Source organism: Scyliorhinus torazame, chromosome 1 (assembly GCF_047496885.1).
Source record: "Scyliorhinus torazame isolate Kashiwa2021f chromosome 1, sScyTor2.1, whole genome shotgun sequence".
Classification (NCBI taxonomy): Eukaryota; Metazoa; Chordata; class Chondrichthyes; order Carcharhiniformes; family Scyliorhinidae; genus Scyliorhinus; species Scyliorhinus torazame.
In genome coordinates this window covers 263,248,788-263,265,191 of record NC_092707.1, presented here as the reverse complement: position 1 = coordinate 263,265,191, position 16,404 = coordinate 263,248,788, and the positions used below count along the sequence as shown (strand labels likewise).

At 47.1% G+C, this 16,404-nt stretch overlaps 2 protein-coding genes across 9 annotated transcripts in view; one reads left to right on the top strand and one right to left on the bottom strand.

Moving 5' to 3' along the window:
- Positions 1–16,404, top strand: part of ralgapa2 (Ral GTPase activating protein catalytic subunit alpha 2) — an 855,222-nt gene that overhangs the window by 355,112 nt on the left and 483,706 nt on the right. For all 8 annotated transcript variants that reach the window (XM_072505626.1, XM_072505670.1, XM_072505634.1 and 5 more), the window contains 3 exons: positions 3,004–3,114; positions 6,691–6,759; positions 6,858–6,995. In XM_072505626.1, the coding sequence (XP_072361727.1) occupies positions 3,004–3,114; positions 6,691–6,759; positions 6,858–6,995 (318 nt within the window). The remainder of the gene's footprint in view (positions 1–3,003; positions 3,115–6,690; positions 6,760–6,857; positions 6,996–16,404) is intronic.
- LOC140421181 (large ribosomal subunit protein P1-like) lies at positions 10,791–11,116 on the bottom strand. The gene is made up of 2 exons (XM_072505684.1): positions 11,036–11,116; positions 10,791–10,973 (listed from the first exon to the last, which is right to left on the bottom strand). Exons 1-2 carry the CDS (start codon positions 11,114–11,116, stop codon positions 10,791–10,793), a joined length of 264 nt encoding a protein of 87 aa, XP_072361785.1.

The window sequence follows — 16,404 nt, the reverse complement described above, 5'->3', positions numbered from 1 at the left end:
ACCATTTGTTTGTGCAATCGGCTTTGGGCGCGATGTTTAAGTCGTGGGAAGGAAAGGACCCAGAGTATTTGGGGGATCTGTTCCTGGAAGGACAGTTTGCCAGCTTGGAGGAGCTTTTGGCGAAATTTCAACTGTCAGGGGCGTATTTGTTCCGCTACTTCCAATTTCTGTTCAGAGGGCTTGTCCTAGATTTCCCATACCGCTGCAACTCTTCCTGCTGGGAGAATCCTATTGCTGGTGGGATCTTCTGGGGGAGCATTTCAAATATTTCCGAGCAGGTCATGTCAGTGGAAGCTGTCTCGCTGGACCAGGTGAGAGCAAAGTGGGAGGGGAAGGTGGGACCTATTTTGGATGAGGACATGTGTGAGGCCCTTCGTAGGGTGAAGTCCACTTCCTCCAGCATGTGGCTCAGCCTGATTCACCGCAAAGTGTACATAGTGTGATGGAGTCCGAATCAATAAATGGTTTCAAGAAGGAGGGAGATATATTTCTGATTTTAAAACGGGTTAAAGGGATATGGAGAACAGGTAGGGAGGTGGATTTAAGACCAGGAAGAGATCAGTTATGATCTGATTGAATGGTGGAGCAGGCTCAAAGGACTGATTTGTTATTTCTGCTCCTAATTCCTATGTTCCTACGTAATATTCGTTTTCTGGGCTGTTTGATATTGATGAAAATGAAAATTTTCAAAATTTTTGTTTTTAACAAAGGAAGAGTGTTCCAGGTTTGGATCTAGTGACAAGTGACGGAAAAGCGATTATAGTTCCAAGTCAGGAATGTGCGGGGTTTGGAACGGGACTTGCAGGTCAGGTTGTTCCCATACATCTTCCGCCCTGTTCCTGCTAGATTGTAGCAGTCATGGGTTTGGAAGGTGCTTTTGAAGGAGGCTTGGCGAGTCGCTGAAGTGCATTTTGTATATTGTACAAACTGCTGCTACTGTGCTTTGGTGGTGGTAGGGTTATATGAGACAAACAGCTACACCTATCTCTCAGCCAATTGTCTCAGCACCTGGGGTTTCCCGGGGATCCTAGATCTTCAGCTGCTTCCTCAATGACCTTCCCTCTGTTGGAAGGTCAGAACTGCCTCTATTTGCTGATAATTAGTGTTCAGTTCCATTTGTAAATCCTCAGATAATGAAGCAGGGCCTGAACTGCCTCAGGTTTGGGGGCTGCTGAATTTGAAGTTCCATTAGTGCCCCACAATTGCTAGGCAGTGACCACTTATAACAAGGGTCTGAATATCTCCTATGACATTCATTGGCATTAACATTGCCAAGTTCTCCTCCATCAACATCTTGGGGGGGGGGGGGGGGGGGGGGGTCAACATTACATTGACCAGAAACTGAACTGGATCAGCCATGCATATAATGTGGTTTCTAGTGCAGGTCAGAAATTGGGTATTCTGTGGTGAATGGCTCATTTTCTGACTCCCCAAAGTATTTCTGTCATATATAAAGCACTAGTCAGGAGTATGAAGGAATACTTCCAACTTTCCTGAAAGTTGCAGGAATAAAATCGCTCTGCTCAACACCATCCTCAATGGAACATCAGGTGCAAGTTCCTCTCCAAGTCACACACCCTGACATGACCATATAGTGCCATTCCTTGACTGAATAACTCCCTTCATTTTCATACACATTCAGTTTTATGTTCTTTTGGAGTAGAGAAGAACTGTTAATGAACCAAATTTGGTTCCAGCTGATTAACATTAGAAAGGCAAAGTGTTTATTTTATTTCTTTTTTAGTTTGAAGATCTATTTGTGTGTGTAAATGCATTTGAATATGGTAAATGCAATTGGAAACCGTTCCAGATTCTTACGTTACAATGTGTACCTTATCAAAATGGAAGTTGTTTTTAGTTGTAATAAAATGGAATGAACGTTTTTTTAAAATGCTGTAAGAATGTAAGAAATCGGAGCAGGTGTAAAGCATACAATCCCTTGAGCCTGCTCTGCCATTCATTAGGCTAATCATCTCCCTCTGTTCCAATCTTCCACCAAATCCACACATCCATAACCAAGTTCAATTAGTAGATATTTCTTGAGGCTCCTGAAGGGTTGCACAAGAGTAACATTCTTAGTGTTCATGGTTTTCAACCCATCTCAAGTGTGGTACATCAAGAAGTGAAGTAACTGAGTATATACATTTATTTTACAAGTGCATAAAAAACCTAAAAACAGAGTTTATAAAATTTGCTTTGATGTGTTTTTAATTCTTTGCATTGCCTAACAAAATGGGAATATCTTCATTATAACCATTAAGCTTCACTACATTTGTTATCATTATATAATGTAATGCTGAAGTTCATTGTTATGAAGGTGCAACTTCTAATTAGCCTCCTGAGCTTGTGACTGTTTGGACAGCAAAACAGCCATTTGCCAGCAGATCTCAAATTATTACAGTTGAAAATTGGATCCTCTTCATAGACGGGGTCATTACTTAACCTACTAACTTCCAGAGGAAGAATTCTTGCATTCTGAAGTACACGCGCTTTGCTTTATGCTCAGATGTTCTAAGAAGCTGACAGTATGCAGGAATCAATACTTGAAGACAGGCACTGATGCCTAATAGCCCATAAAGCTTGAATACCGCTATTTATAATGACCACCTGTGGTGACCTAAGCATCAGGGGCGACAAATGTTAAAGTGATTATTTGTAAAGCCATTTCCTTTCTCAGATTATTCATCTCGTTGATGAATGTTTGCTCCTTCTTGAGCAAGGTTATGCAAAGCTATAGATCTGATATGTTTTCCAATGTGCTTTCAGTTAGTTTACGCATGAAGTGTTCTTTTTATATGTTTTTATTATTACATTGTTCAATTAGTCTTGCATTTTTAGTATTCTTTAATTACTGATGTACCTCTCGAGCAAACTCAACCTTTGTTAACTCTCACTCATTTTTGTCCCAGTGGCCATCTCAAGGTTAGGTTGTGGTGATCATTGACTCTTTGTGGAAAATGTAGTTGTGGTATATATTTTCACTGGCTTGTGGTTTGTCTCCAGTTTTCAAACAAAGTGGTCGCTGAGGTGGCTTGTGACATGCTAAAGTTGTTGGTCACACATATGGAAAGGCTTCAGAAGTATGATTCCCAGCTTCCCAAGAAAATTGCTGAGGTACATAATTTCCTTTCATGGTTGTTTGACGATATGGCAATCATGCTATCTTTCTGTATCAATTTGATTGATGAAAATATGAATTAAACCTGCATATGTTGTGTTTATTTTAGTTTACTTTAGTTTTTCGAAGAGGTCACAAAGATGATTGATGCAGGTAGGGCAGTGGATGTTGTCTATATGGACTTCAGTAAGGCCTTTGACAAGGTCCCTCATGGTAGACTGGTACAAAAGGTGAAGTCACACTGGATCAGGGGTGAGCTGGCAAGGTGGAAACAGAACTGGCTAGGTCATAGAAGGCAGAGAGTAGCAATGGAAGGGTGCTTTTCTAATTGGAGGGCTGTGACTAGTGGTGTTCCGCAGGGATCAGTGCTGGGACCTTTGCTGTTCAGAGTATATATAAATGATTTGGAGGAAAATGTAACTGGTCTGGAGATTACAATGGAATGAGAGAAGAACTAGCTAAGGTAGACTGGGAGCAAAGACTTTATGGTGAAACAGTTGAGGAACAGTGGAGAACCTTCCAAGCGATTTTTCACAGTGCTCAGCAAAGGTTTAAACCAACAAAAAGGAAGGACGGTAGAAAGAGGGAAAATCGACCGTGGATATCTAAGGAAATAAGGGAGAGTATCAAATTGAAGGAAAAAGCATACAAAGTGGCAAAGATTAGTGGGAGACTAGAGGACTAGGAAATCTTTAGGGGGCAACAGAAAGCTACTAAAAAAACTATAAAGAAGAGTAAGATAGATTATGAGAGTAAACTTGCTCAATATAAAAACAGATAGTAAAAGTTTCTACAAATATATAAAACAAAAAAGAGTGGCTAAGGTAAATATTGGTCATTTAGAGGATGAGAAGGGAGATTTAATAATGGGAGATGGGGAAATGGCTGAGGAACTGAACAGGTTTTTTGGGTCGGTCTTCACAGTGGAAGACACCAATAACATGCCAGTGACTGATGGAAATGAGGCTATGACCGGTGAGGAACTTGAGAGGATTGTTATCAACAAGGAGGTAGTGATGGAGAAGCTAATGGGGCTAAAGGTAGACACGTCTCCTGGCCCTGATGGAATGCATCCCAGAGTGCTAAAAGAGATGGCTAGGGAAATTGCAAATGCACTAGTGCTAATTTACCAAAATTCACAAGACTCTGGGGTGGTCCTGGCGGATTGGAAATTAGCAAATGTGACACCACTGTTTAAAAAAGGAGGTAGGCAGAAAGCGGGTAATTATAGGCCAGTGAGCTTAACTTCGGTAGTAGGGAAGATGCTGGAATCTATCATCAAGGAAGAAATAGCGAGGCATCTGGATGGAAATTGTCCCAATGAGCAGACGAAGCATGGGTTCATAAAGGGCAAGTCGTGCCTAACTAATTTAGTGGAATTTTCTGAGGACATTACCAGTGAAGTAGATAACGGGGAACCAATGGATGTGGTATATCTGGATTTCCAGAAAGCCTTTGACAAGGTGCCACACAAAAGGTTGCTGCATAAGATAAAGATGCATGGCATTAAGGGGAAAGTAGTAGCATGGATAGAGGATTGGTTAATTAATAGAAAGCAAAGAGTGGGGATTAATGTGTGTTTCTCTGGTTGGCAATCAGTAGCTAGTGGTGTCCCTCAGGGATCAGTGTTGGGCCCACAACTGTTCACAATTTACATAGATGATTTGGGGTTGGGGACCAAGGGCAATGTGTCCAAGTTTGCAGACGACATTAAGATGAGCGGTAAAGCAAAAAGTGCAGAGGATACTGGAAGTCTGCAGAGGGATTTGGATAGGCTAAGTGAATGGGCTAGGGTCTGGCAGATGGAATACAATGTTGACAAATGTGAGGTTATCCATTTTGGTAGGAATAACAGCAAAAGGGATTATTTAAATGATAAAATATTAAAACATGCTGCTGTGCAGAGAGACCTGGGTGTGCTAGTGCATGAGTCGCAAAAAGTTGGTTTACAGGTGCAACAGGTGATTAAGAAGGCAAATGGAATTTGTCCTTCATTGCTAGAGGGATGGAGTTTAAGACTAGGGAGGTTATGCTGCAATTGTATAAGGTGTTAGTGAGGCCACACCTGGAGTATTGTGTTCAGTTTTGGTCTCCTTGAGAAAGGACGTACTGGCACTGGAGGGTGTGCAGAGGAGATTCACTAGGTTAATCCCAGAGCTGAAGAGGTTGGATTATGAGGAGAGGTTGAGTAGACTGGGACTGTACTCATTGGAATTTAGAAGGATGAGGGGGGATCTTATAGAAACATATAAAATTATGAAGGGAATAGATAGGATAGATGCGGGCAGGTTGTTTCCACTGGCAGGTGAAAGCAGAACTAGGGGGCATAGCCTCAAAATAAGGGGAAGTAGATTTAGGACTGAGTTTAGGAGGAACTTCTTCACCCAAAGGGTTGTGAATCTATGGAATTCCTTGCCCAGTGAAGCAGTAGAGGCTCCTTCATTAAATGTTTTTAAGATAAAGATAGATAGTTTTTTGAAGAATAAAGGGATTAAGGGTTATGGTGTTCCGGCCGGAAAGTGGAGCTGAGTCCACAAAAGATCAGCCATGCTCTCATTGAATGGTGGAGCAGGCTCAAGGGGCCAAATGGCCTACTCCTGCTTCTAGTTCTTATGTTCTTATGTCTGATTAGTAAGTTTTCAGACGACACAAAGGTTGGTGGAATTGCAGATAGCGATGAGGACTGTCAGAGGATACAGCAGGATTTAGATCTTTTGGAGACTTGGGCGGAGAGATGGCAGATGGAGTTTAATCCGGACAAATGTGGGTAATGCATTTTGGAAGGTCTAATGCAGGTAGGGAATATACAGTGAATGGTAGAACCTTCAAGAATATTGAAAGTCCGAGAGATCTAAGTGTACAGGTCCACAGGTCACTGAAAGGGGCAACACCGGTGGAGAAGGTAGTCAAGAAGGCTTTCGTTATGCTTGCCTTCATTGGCCGGGGCATTGAGTATAAGAATTGGCAAGTCATGTTGCAGCTGTATAGAACCTTAGTTAGGCCACACTTGGAGTGTAGTGTTCAATTCTGGTCACCACACTACCAGAAGGATGTGGAGGCTTTAGAGAGGGTGCAGAAGAGATTTACCAGGATGTTGCCTGGTATGGAGGGCATTAGCTATGAGGAACGGATGAATAAACTCAGTTTGTTCTCACTGGAACGACGGAGGTTGAGGGGCGACCTGATAGAGGTCGACAAAATTATGAGGGGCATAGACAGAGTGGATAGTCAGAGGCTTTTCCCCAGGGTAGAGGGGTCAATTACACGGGGACATAGGTTTAAGGTGCGAGGGGCAAGGTTTAGAGGAGATGTACGAGGCAAGTTTTTTACCCAGAGGGTAGTTGGTGCCTGGAATTCGCTGCCGGAGGAGGTGGTGGAAGCAGGGACGATAGTGACATTTAAGGGGCATCTTGACAAATACATGAATAGAGGGATACGGACCCAGGAAGTGTAAAAGATTTTAGTTTAGACGGGCAGCATGGTCGGCATGGGCTTGGAGGGCCGAAGGGCCTGTTCCTGCGCTGTACTTTTCTTTGTTCTTTGTAAAACTGAATGTTATTTTTTAAATTCAGATCCTTGTTGCCACTATTGCATTTCTCCTGCCAAGTGCAGAACATTCATCTGTGGATGCAGATAAACGGGTGAGCATGAAGTTGTATGTTATTACTTTTCAGTTGCATGGTAATGCTTTAAAGTGAAACTAATGCACAGCACTGCATTATATTTTCTTCCTTTTTAGTTAATAGTATCTCTATTGCTCTGCCTTTTGGATTGGTGCATGGCAATGTCAGTGGATGCCCTATTGGAACCTATTAGTGCAACTTTGATGGAAGATCAACTGGCACGCAAAGCACCTCTACTAGACTATATCTACAGGGTATGTATATCTTTATTGTCTTAATAACTAGCAAAAGTGACAGATTATTGAATAATGACAAAATCGCATTACATAGTTTACAAATTAAATTCTATAATAAGTCTCTTTCGCCACCCCCCTTCCCCCAATGACAATCACAACTTGATCACATGCACCACCTTCATGGTTCATTTCAGGTATAAATACTGGTACGTTGCAAAAATGTTTAAAACATGAGTGTATCTACAGCTGATTTGTCTGAACGGGAGAAATTTTGGATCTTCTTACAGAAACTGCTTTAAATCTATTGGACATGATGATATCTGAAGCGCCCAGCCGAGCTTCACATTCTAATGTTGTTCATTGGATCACTTTGATATTTCATAAACTCCAGCATGGTCCCTTTTTATTTTTGATTTATTGTTGGCATGCAGAGCTCAGCTCATGCAATTGAACATTCCTGGTGAGGAGTAAAATTTGGGTGTTGGCAGTGTTATGGACCAGGGTTAGAGAATCCCTAATTGTATCATGGAGTTCACCTGACCCACAACTTTTAGTAGATTGTGGTACGGGGAGCACACGGCCCACTCTACAGGTGTGGTAGAGCAGAAATGGAAAAATATTTTTTTTAAAGCAAAACAATGTTTATTCTATGAACTCAAGTTAACCTTTTTAAAACTTACAGTGACCATCTTAGCAACCATTAATTTAAATACAACCCCCAAAGACTACAACACTAAGTAAACCTTTAAGCTTTTCTTTTTAACATCCATACAACTTAAAAATAAAACCTTCATCAGAAGCACATCAGGTTAAAGTCACTACTGAAAACATTTATAATTCTGAATTAAATGATCAAGAGATAGTCTTTTGATGGCAGAGTGAACAGCTTGGTCTGGCTTCAGCTCCAACACTGAAAACGAAACTAAAACACCCTGCAGCAAACAGCCTAAAATGAAAGTAAAAAGCTGACAGACAGCCCAGCTCCACCCACTCTCTGACATCACTGCAGTAGTAAACACCCATTTCTTAAAGATACTCTCACTACAGATATTTATATACACACCCATTTATAAACACCCTTTCTTAAAGGTACTCTCACATGACAGCAGTTGCAAAATTACTCTCCAGTTACTTACTGCAGACAAACAGCACAGCATGATTGAAATCTTAAATGCAAACATTCAACATAGTCGAATCATAGTAGCTTATTGTGGGTATGGCCTATATTTTCATTGTTAAAATGACTGATATTAACTCTATTTTCTTGTGATAAATATTGAATTGGGGATAACTGGAATCCTTATGACAAGAGTTAGTCTAATGACTGTTAAACTAGCTTTGCAACAAAAGGGTTGTTCTAGCGCCAGGGACCCAGGTTCGATTCCGACCTGGATGACAGTCTGTGTGGAGTTTGCACGTTCTTCCCTTGTCTGCGTGGGTTTCGTTCGGGTGGTCTGGTTTCTCCCCACAGTCCAACGAGGTGCAGGTTAGGTGAATTGGCCATGCCAAATTGTCCCTTTGTGTCCGAAAAGTTAGATGGAGTTACTGGGATGGGGTGGAGGCATGGGCCAAGGGTCACGCCAAGGGTTGGAGCAAACTCGATGGGGCGCATGGCCTCTTTCTGCACTGTAGGGATTCTATGATTTAGTTTTCAAAATGTACCATGTTCAAGGGCAATGGAAGGGTGCAGAGAAACGCCCTTTGATTTGGAACTTTACATAATTAATAATTAATATATTCAGAGTGCATAGCGATAAGAAATGTGGGAAGTAGTTTTGCACATCAGGATTTCTTGCATTTGATATGCAGCATTGGCACTGTTTTGCATGACTTCCAGTGGGCGTGTGACATTTTCATTGGAAGCAATATTTGTACCTTTGTTTTCGAAACTATTTAACTCTGTTCTTTTTACAACCGTTTTCATGTCCAACATAAAATGAACACCGATATCCATACAAAATGTAAACTAATTGGATACTTCAAATCCTTTTGCAAATAAGAAAGTAGCCTTGGTAAGAATTTGCAATTTGATTTGTCTTGTGAATCCATTTCTATGTTCACCATGCAGCATAGTGAATTAATGTACCAAATTTCTACTGCATATGCCCTATTGTTATACATTTGTAGGTTTCAAAAGTGCATATCTTAATAAGAAGAAAATGTTGACCTGTGGAACATACAAAGGATATCTCAATACTCGTACTACTTCCTGTTGCAGATCAATTGGTAGTGCGCCAAATTGGATAGGGCCTAAAACAATGTTTTTCAAACTTTTTTTCCAGGGACCCATTTTTACCAACCGGCCAACGTTCGGGACCCATGCCAATTGATCTTCGTGTCCCACGCCGGTCGACCTTCGGGACCCACGCCGGTCGACCTATGGGACCCACACCGGCCGACCTTTGGGACCCACGCCGGTCGACCTACGGGACCCACACCGGCCGACCTTTGGGACCCACGCCGGCCGACCTTTGGGACCCACGCCGGCCGACCTTTGGGACCCACGCCGGCCGACCTTTGGGACCCACGCCGGCCGACCTTTGGGACCCACGCCGGCCGACCTTTGGGACCCACGCCGGCCGACCTTTGGGACCCACGCCGGCCGACCTTTGGGACCCACGCCGGCCGACCTTTGGGACCCACGCCGGCCGACCTTTGGGACCCACGCCGGCCGACCTTTGGGACCCACGCCGGCCGACCTTTGGGACCCACGCCGGCCGACCTTTGGGACCCACGCCGGCCGACCTTTGGGACCCACGCCGGCCGACCTTTGGGACCCACGCCGGCCGACCTTTGGGACCCACGCCGGCCGACCTTTGGGACCCACGCCGGCCGACCTTTGGGACCCACGCCGGCCGACCTTTGGGACCCACGCCGGCCGACCTTTGGGACCCACGCCGGCCGACCTTTGGGACCCACGCCGGCCGACCTTTGGGACCCACGCCGGCCGACCTTGGGACCCACGCCGGCCGACCTTTGGGACCCACGCCGGCCGACCTTTGGGACCCACGCCGGCCGACCTTTGGGACCCACGCCGGCCGACCTTGGGGGCCCACGCCGGCCGACCTTGGGGGCCCACGCCGGCCGACCTTGGGGGCCCACGCCGGCCGACCTTGGGGGCCCACGCCGGCCGGCCCACGCCGGCCGACCCTCGCGGCCCACGCCGGCCGACCCTCGCGGCCCACGCCGGCTGGTCTTTGCGACCCACGCCGGTCGATCTTTTTTTTCCTTCTTTTTTTAAAATATAAATTTAGAATACCCAATTACTTTTTTCCTATTAAGGGGCAATTTTGCGTGGCCAATCCACCTACCCTGCACATTTTTGGGTTGTGGGGGCGAAATCCACACAAACACAGGGAGAATGTGCAAACTCCACACGGAGCCGGGATCGAACCTGGGACCTCCACGCAGTGAGGCAGCAGGGCTAACCCACTGCGCCGCCGGTCGACCTTTTGGACCCACACCTGCCGACCTTTTGGACCCACACCTGCCGATCTTTGCGACCCACACCGGCCGACCTTCTCAGCCCACGCCGGCCGACCTTCGCAACCCACCATTTTCTCTTTTCTTGTTTGCTGCTGACAAAATGGAGGAATCGCAATCGCGGCCAAAACACGTGATGGCAATGTTCGGGGGGGGCGTGACCTGTTCTCTGCCTCCCTTCAGGCAGGAAGGTTACATAGAATTTAAAAAAAAAAAATCTTCTGCGTCTCCGATTGCGCAAATTCGCGGGCAACAGCCGCAGCAGTCGGCTTTTATATTCAATTTTTATTTATTTTTTGCAAATTGTAACAATGTTGTTGCACGGCACGTTTAATCAAAGAGACCAAAGCCCATGTCATCGTCAGACTCTTCAGATCCTTCCTGTTTCTTCTCTTGCTTTTTCTCTTGAGCTGCAACAGGGGCAGCGGTGGAAACAACTGCTGCAGTAGCTGGGGCACTGCTACCAGCACCAATGTTGCAGATCAGACCATTGACGTCAGTATTAGCCAATGCCTTGGTAAACAGACTAGGTGTGAGAAAGGTTCAATGGTCACACCAGCTGTTTTAATTAGGGCATTGAGTTTGTCTTCGGTGACCTCGTCGTCGTGCAGGATAGGCGCGCTGTACACACAGGCGGGTTCCGAGGTGGAGGCCATGGCACTGGATGTCTGCGGGTGGGTCCAATGGTGCTAGTCACCGGGGGGAAACTCGGCCTCAGCTTCATTCAGAAGAACCGAGCACTTCCGAACTGGGCAGAGCGAGCAGCAGCCGGTTTTAACAATGCCGGCTGCGAGCGGCCTTCAAAAAAGACGCGACCATATAAAAAAAAAAATGCGGCCACACTGCGCATGCGTGCCCACTCATCACGCCCGTGCAGTGCAGCCGCATTTTTTTAACATGCTCTCGGCCTTTGTGAAGGCTGCTCACAGCCGGCATTGTTAAAAGCTGGCTGTTGCGCGTGAATTTGCGCAATTGGGAGCGCCGCGACGGACGGCTCCGTGACCCTCCCACGGGTCGCGACACCGACTTTGAAAATGTCTCACCTCAAAGATGGATGCTGGGATCGCAAGGTGCTTGGTGGTAGCTCAGATTGCTTGCTGTCAAGACAGTCACCATCATGACTGCAGATTACAGTATAAAAATAACATGCAGAGTGTAATCTCGTACTGCAATCTGTTCCCAAACAGATTACTCATATTGCTGAGGCATATTAGGATGAGTTCTTCATGGACAGCTGGGCAGAAAGGGGCTGTGTAGGTTGCCTTGTCCCTTCTTCATCCCTCATCTTCCTTCTGCTCAACTGTTGACACCTTGAAATCTTGACACCTACTGTGTTGAGTGCTTCAGGGCTCCTCCAGAGCTTTGTAGCCAATGGAACACCAGCCAATGGTATACTCCATCACTTATTCATATAGCAGCATGATTTCCATTGTTGCGCATGTGTGCAAGTATTTTGCACTTTGTATTTTGAGTCATCAGTCATGTTGTCAGCAGAAAGCCATTGTTGACCAGTAGTCATCCTTCAGTTTGCCATTGTGACTTAAAGGCAGCAAATATCTGAAGAATGCAGGTATCGTGAATGCAGGACATTGATCTGCATGGTATACTGCCTGTTTCACATTAGCTGGACGGTGAGGGTGTCAGATCCCTTTTAATTCTGTTATGCAGCAAAGTTAGCACACAGTGCTAGCAAAGTGATTTGTGTGTAATCATTGGCACTCTGCACCATGGGAGAGCCTGAAATTCTAGTTAAGTCATGTGCTTACTCTGCTTGCTTATCTGGCAAGAGGGAAGCGCTCTGTCCTTTATGCAACAAAGTGGAAATATCTGATTCAAGTCAGTTCGGAGCCACATGCTTAAAGATTCATGGCCATTGTTATCTTCATAGCACTGGCAAATGTGGTCCTTGCCAGAGGGTTCCGGTGGCGGCTATGAGGGAGTAAGTTGCATATTTGGTGGCTCTCAATCCGGTCGGACTTTTGGACTTTTTCCCCCGACTTTTTTGTACTTTTGAGCGCTGGATCTGAAGGCATAGGCACTCAGGCACTGGCGCCAGATAGAGGTGTATGGAATTAAGGAGCAGAAAGAATCGCAAACAGTTGAAGAAGTGGGCAAACAAGGGCAGTGTAGAAGCTGCTGCTGAAGACAATATGGCCGATGTCCGGACCCCGGCGCAGACAGCCCAGCAAACAACGGAGCATCTGCTGAAGGTCATTCAAGAAGGCTTCACTGCGCTGAAACGGGACAGTTTAGACCTGATTCAGAAATCAATCGAGTGCCTGGAGCCACAGGCTGGATGCCCAGCATCGGACGATCCAGAAGCTGGAAAAGGTGCTGGAAAAGCAGGAGGATCACCAAGTGGAGGTGGAGATAGAGAGGCTAAAAGACCAACAAAAAAGGCTTCTGGAAAAGGTGGAGGACCTGGAAAATAGGTCCCGTCGGCAGAATTTGAGAATTGTTGGTCTCCCAGAGGGGGCTGAGGGAGAGGATGCCGCGGCATATGTGGCAGACATGTTCCAGAAGCTGTAGGGGGATGATGTCTTCCCTCGCCTGTTGGAGGTGGACAGGGCACACAGAGCGCTGGTGAGGCAACCGCGAGCGGATGCCCCCCCGAGCGATGGTGGTCAGGTTCCACAGGTTTGACAAGGAGCGGGTGCTACAGTGGGCCAAGCGCACGCGGAGCTGCCATTGGAACAATAGTGCCTTGCGCATCTACCAGGACCTGAGCGTGGAGGTGGCCAGAAGGAGGGCAGGCTACAGGCAAGTCAAAGAGATTCTATTTAAGAAGCAGGTGAAGTTTAGGCTGCTGTACCCGGCGCGCCTTTGGGTCCCGCACGAGGGATGGCACCATTACTTTGAGGAGCCGGAGGATGCGATGGACTTCGCCAAGAGAGAAGGGCTGGTGCCGAACTGAGGACTTTTTGGACTTAAGTTTAAAAAGTTACTAAACGATGTTTACACGTTTTTCTGGCGTTGTGTTGTTTTTTTTTCTCTTCTGTACTCGAGTTTTCACTGGAAAAAGAGGGTGGTCAAGGTATTTGGTGCTGGGGGCTTTTTGTGTTCTGATTGGGGTGGTTGGAAGTGCCTATTATTTATTATGTTTTATTCGATTTGCACTAGTGACGGGGTTTTCTTTGTTCCTTGGGTTTTTTTCTTCAGAGCATTTGCTCGAGCATGGCTGGTTTGGGGAAGTGGTGTTGATGGGCGGGGGGGTGGTTGGGGCGGGGTGGTTGGAGGGGGGGGGTCAGAGGGAACAATAGGTGGGAGACTTGTTGGCGCCGGAGTCGAGAGTCACCAGGCTAGCTGGGTGAACTGGTCTACGGAGGCCAGGTGGGGGGTGTGTATATAGCTAGTTTATGGCAGGGGTTAGATTACAGGGTGTTGTTGCTCGGGGGGGGAAAGTGGGGTAGTTGATCTGCTGACGAGGGAGGGATTTGGGTTTGGTAACATGGAGGAGGTCGAAGGTGGGGGCTGCCAGGAGACTGGCCAGGGGAAGCGTGACACGGGCGAGGGGCGACCCCAAGAAAGAAGATGGCTGATTGGCGAGGGGGGGGCATGGTGCCCGTCGACCAGATTGATCACCTGGAATGTTAGAGGGTTAAACAGGCTGGTAAAAAGGGCACGTGTGTTCACGCATCTAAGAGTGCTGAAGGCGGACGTAATAATGCTTCAGGAGACTCATCTGATGGTAGCTGACCAGGTCAGATTAAGGAAGGGCTGGATTAGCCAGGCTTCCATTCGAGGCTGGACACTAAAACCAGGGGGGTCGCGATTTTGGTTAACAAACGGGTGCAATTCGAGGTGGGTAGTACAATCTCGGATGGGAGAGGCAGATTTGTCATGGTGAGTGGTAAGCTTGAGGGGATGAGGGTAGTTTTGGTCAATGTATATGCCCCAAATTGGGACAATGTGGATTTTATTAAGAGACTGCTGGGGAAGATACCTGACCTGGACTCGCACAGACTGATTATGGGAGGTGATTTTAACACAGTCCTTGACCCCGGCCTAGACCGGTCGTGTTCAAAAACGGGTACGTTGCAGGCAATGGCAAAAGAACTGAGGGGGTTTATGGAGCAAATGGAGGGGGCTGATCCATGGAGGGCTAGTAGGCCGACGGGGAAGGAGTATTCTTTCTATTCACATGTTCATAAGGTGTATTTCCGAATCGATTTTTTTCATCATGAGCAGGGATTTGCTAGCGTGGGTGACAGACGTAGAATATTCGGCGATCGCTATTTTGGACCATGCTCCACACTGGGTTGATCTGCAGGTCTGCAAGGAAAGTTTTCAGCGCCCTCAATGGAGGCCAGAGGTCGGGTTGTTGGCGGACGAGGCGGTGTGTGAGAGGGTGAAGAAATGTATGCAAAACTACCTGCAGGTCAATGACACAGGGAAAGTCTCAGCTGCGATGCTCTGGAAGGCGCTGAAAGCAGTGGTGAGAGGGGAGCTGATCTCGATTTGAGCACATAGTGACAGGACGGACAGGGCAGAAACGGATCGACTGGTAAAGGAGATCTTGCAGGTAGACAGGAGATATGCGGAGACCCTGAGGGCAGAGTTATTAAGGGAACAACGAAGGCTACAGACTGAGTTTGGGGTGTTGTCCACTGGTAAGGCTGTGGAGCAGCTTAGGAAGGTGAGGGGTGGGATCTATGAGCACGGGGAGAAAGGCAGTAGAATCACAGCAACTGAGGAAGAGGGAGGCGGCCAGGGAAATAGGGAAGGTAGTTGACGGGGAGGGAAACCTGGTAGGAGATCCGGCAGGGCTGAACAAGGTGTTCAGGGACTTCTGTAGTAAGCTTTACACCTCGGAACCCCCTGCGGGGCCGGACGACGTTTGACTATTTTAGACTGTACCAAGGGACGAGGCATGGGTGCCCCCTCTCCCCACTGCTGTTTGCGCTAGCAATATTGCAGCTGGCAATTGCCCTGAGAGCTTCTAGGGGTTGGAAGGGACTGGGAGGGGGGGGTGGATCACAGAGTTATGTTGTACGCCGACGACCTGCTCTTATACATCACGGATCCAATGGCTGGGATGGATGAAATCATGGGAATCCTGAGGGAATTCGGCCGGTTCTCGGGGTATAAAGTTGTTTGTAGTCCAGGCGAGGGGCCAGGAGAGTCGGCTGAGGAGGCTGCCATTTAGGTTAGTGGGGGACAGTTTTAGATACTTGGGGATACAGGTGGCGCGGGACTGGGGCCAGCTGCACAAGTTGAACTTATCTCGGTTGGTGGAGCAAATGAGGGTCGAGTTCTGGAGGTGGGATGTGCTCCCACTGACACTAGCAGGGAGAGTGCAGACGGTTAAAATGACGATCCTCCCGAGATTCCTGTTCATATTCCAGTGTCTCCCCATTTTCATTCCGCGGTCTTTTTTCACGAAGGTCAATAAAATTATTATGGGATTTGTGTGGACGGGAAAGTCCCCGCGGGTGAGGAGATTGATGCTCGAATGGAACCGAGGGGAAGGGGGACTGGCGCTGCCAAACCTTAGTAATTACTACTGGGCAGCCAACATTGCTATGATAAGGAAATGGATGGTGGGTGGGGGTCGGTTTGGGGGCGGATGGAAGCCGCTTCGTGCAGGGGCACCAGTTTGGCAGCCCTGGTTACGGCGCCCCTGCCACTCCCGCCGGCACGGTACTCCACCAGCCCTATAGTGGTGGCGACCTTGCGGATCTGGGGCCAATGGAGAAGGCATGTGGGGGAAGTGAGAGCATCAGTTTAGTCCCTAATTTGCGACACTCACCGGTTTGCCCCGGGGAATATGGATGGTGGTTCCGAGCATGGCGGAGGGCTGGGATTGAGAGGATGGGGGATCTGTTCCTGGAAGGGAGCTTACCGAGCATGAGGGCGCTAGAGGAGAAATTTGGGCTGGCGAGACGGAATGATTTCAGGTACTTGCAGGTGCGGAACTTTTTACGCAGAAAGATTCCATCCTTCC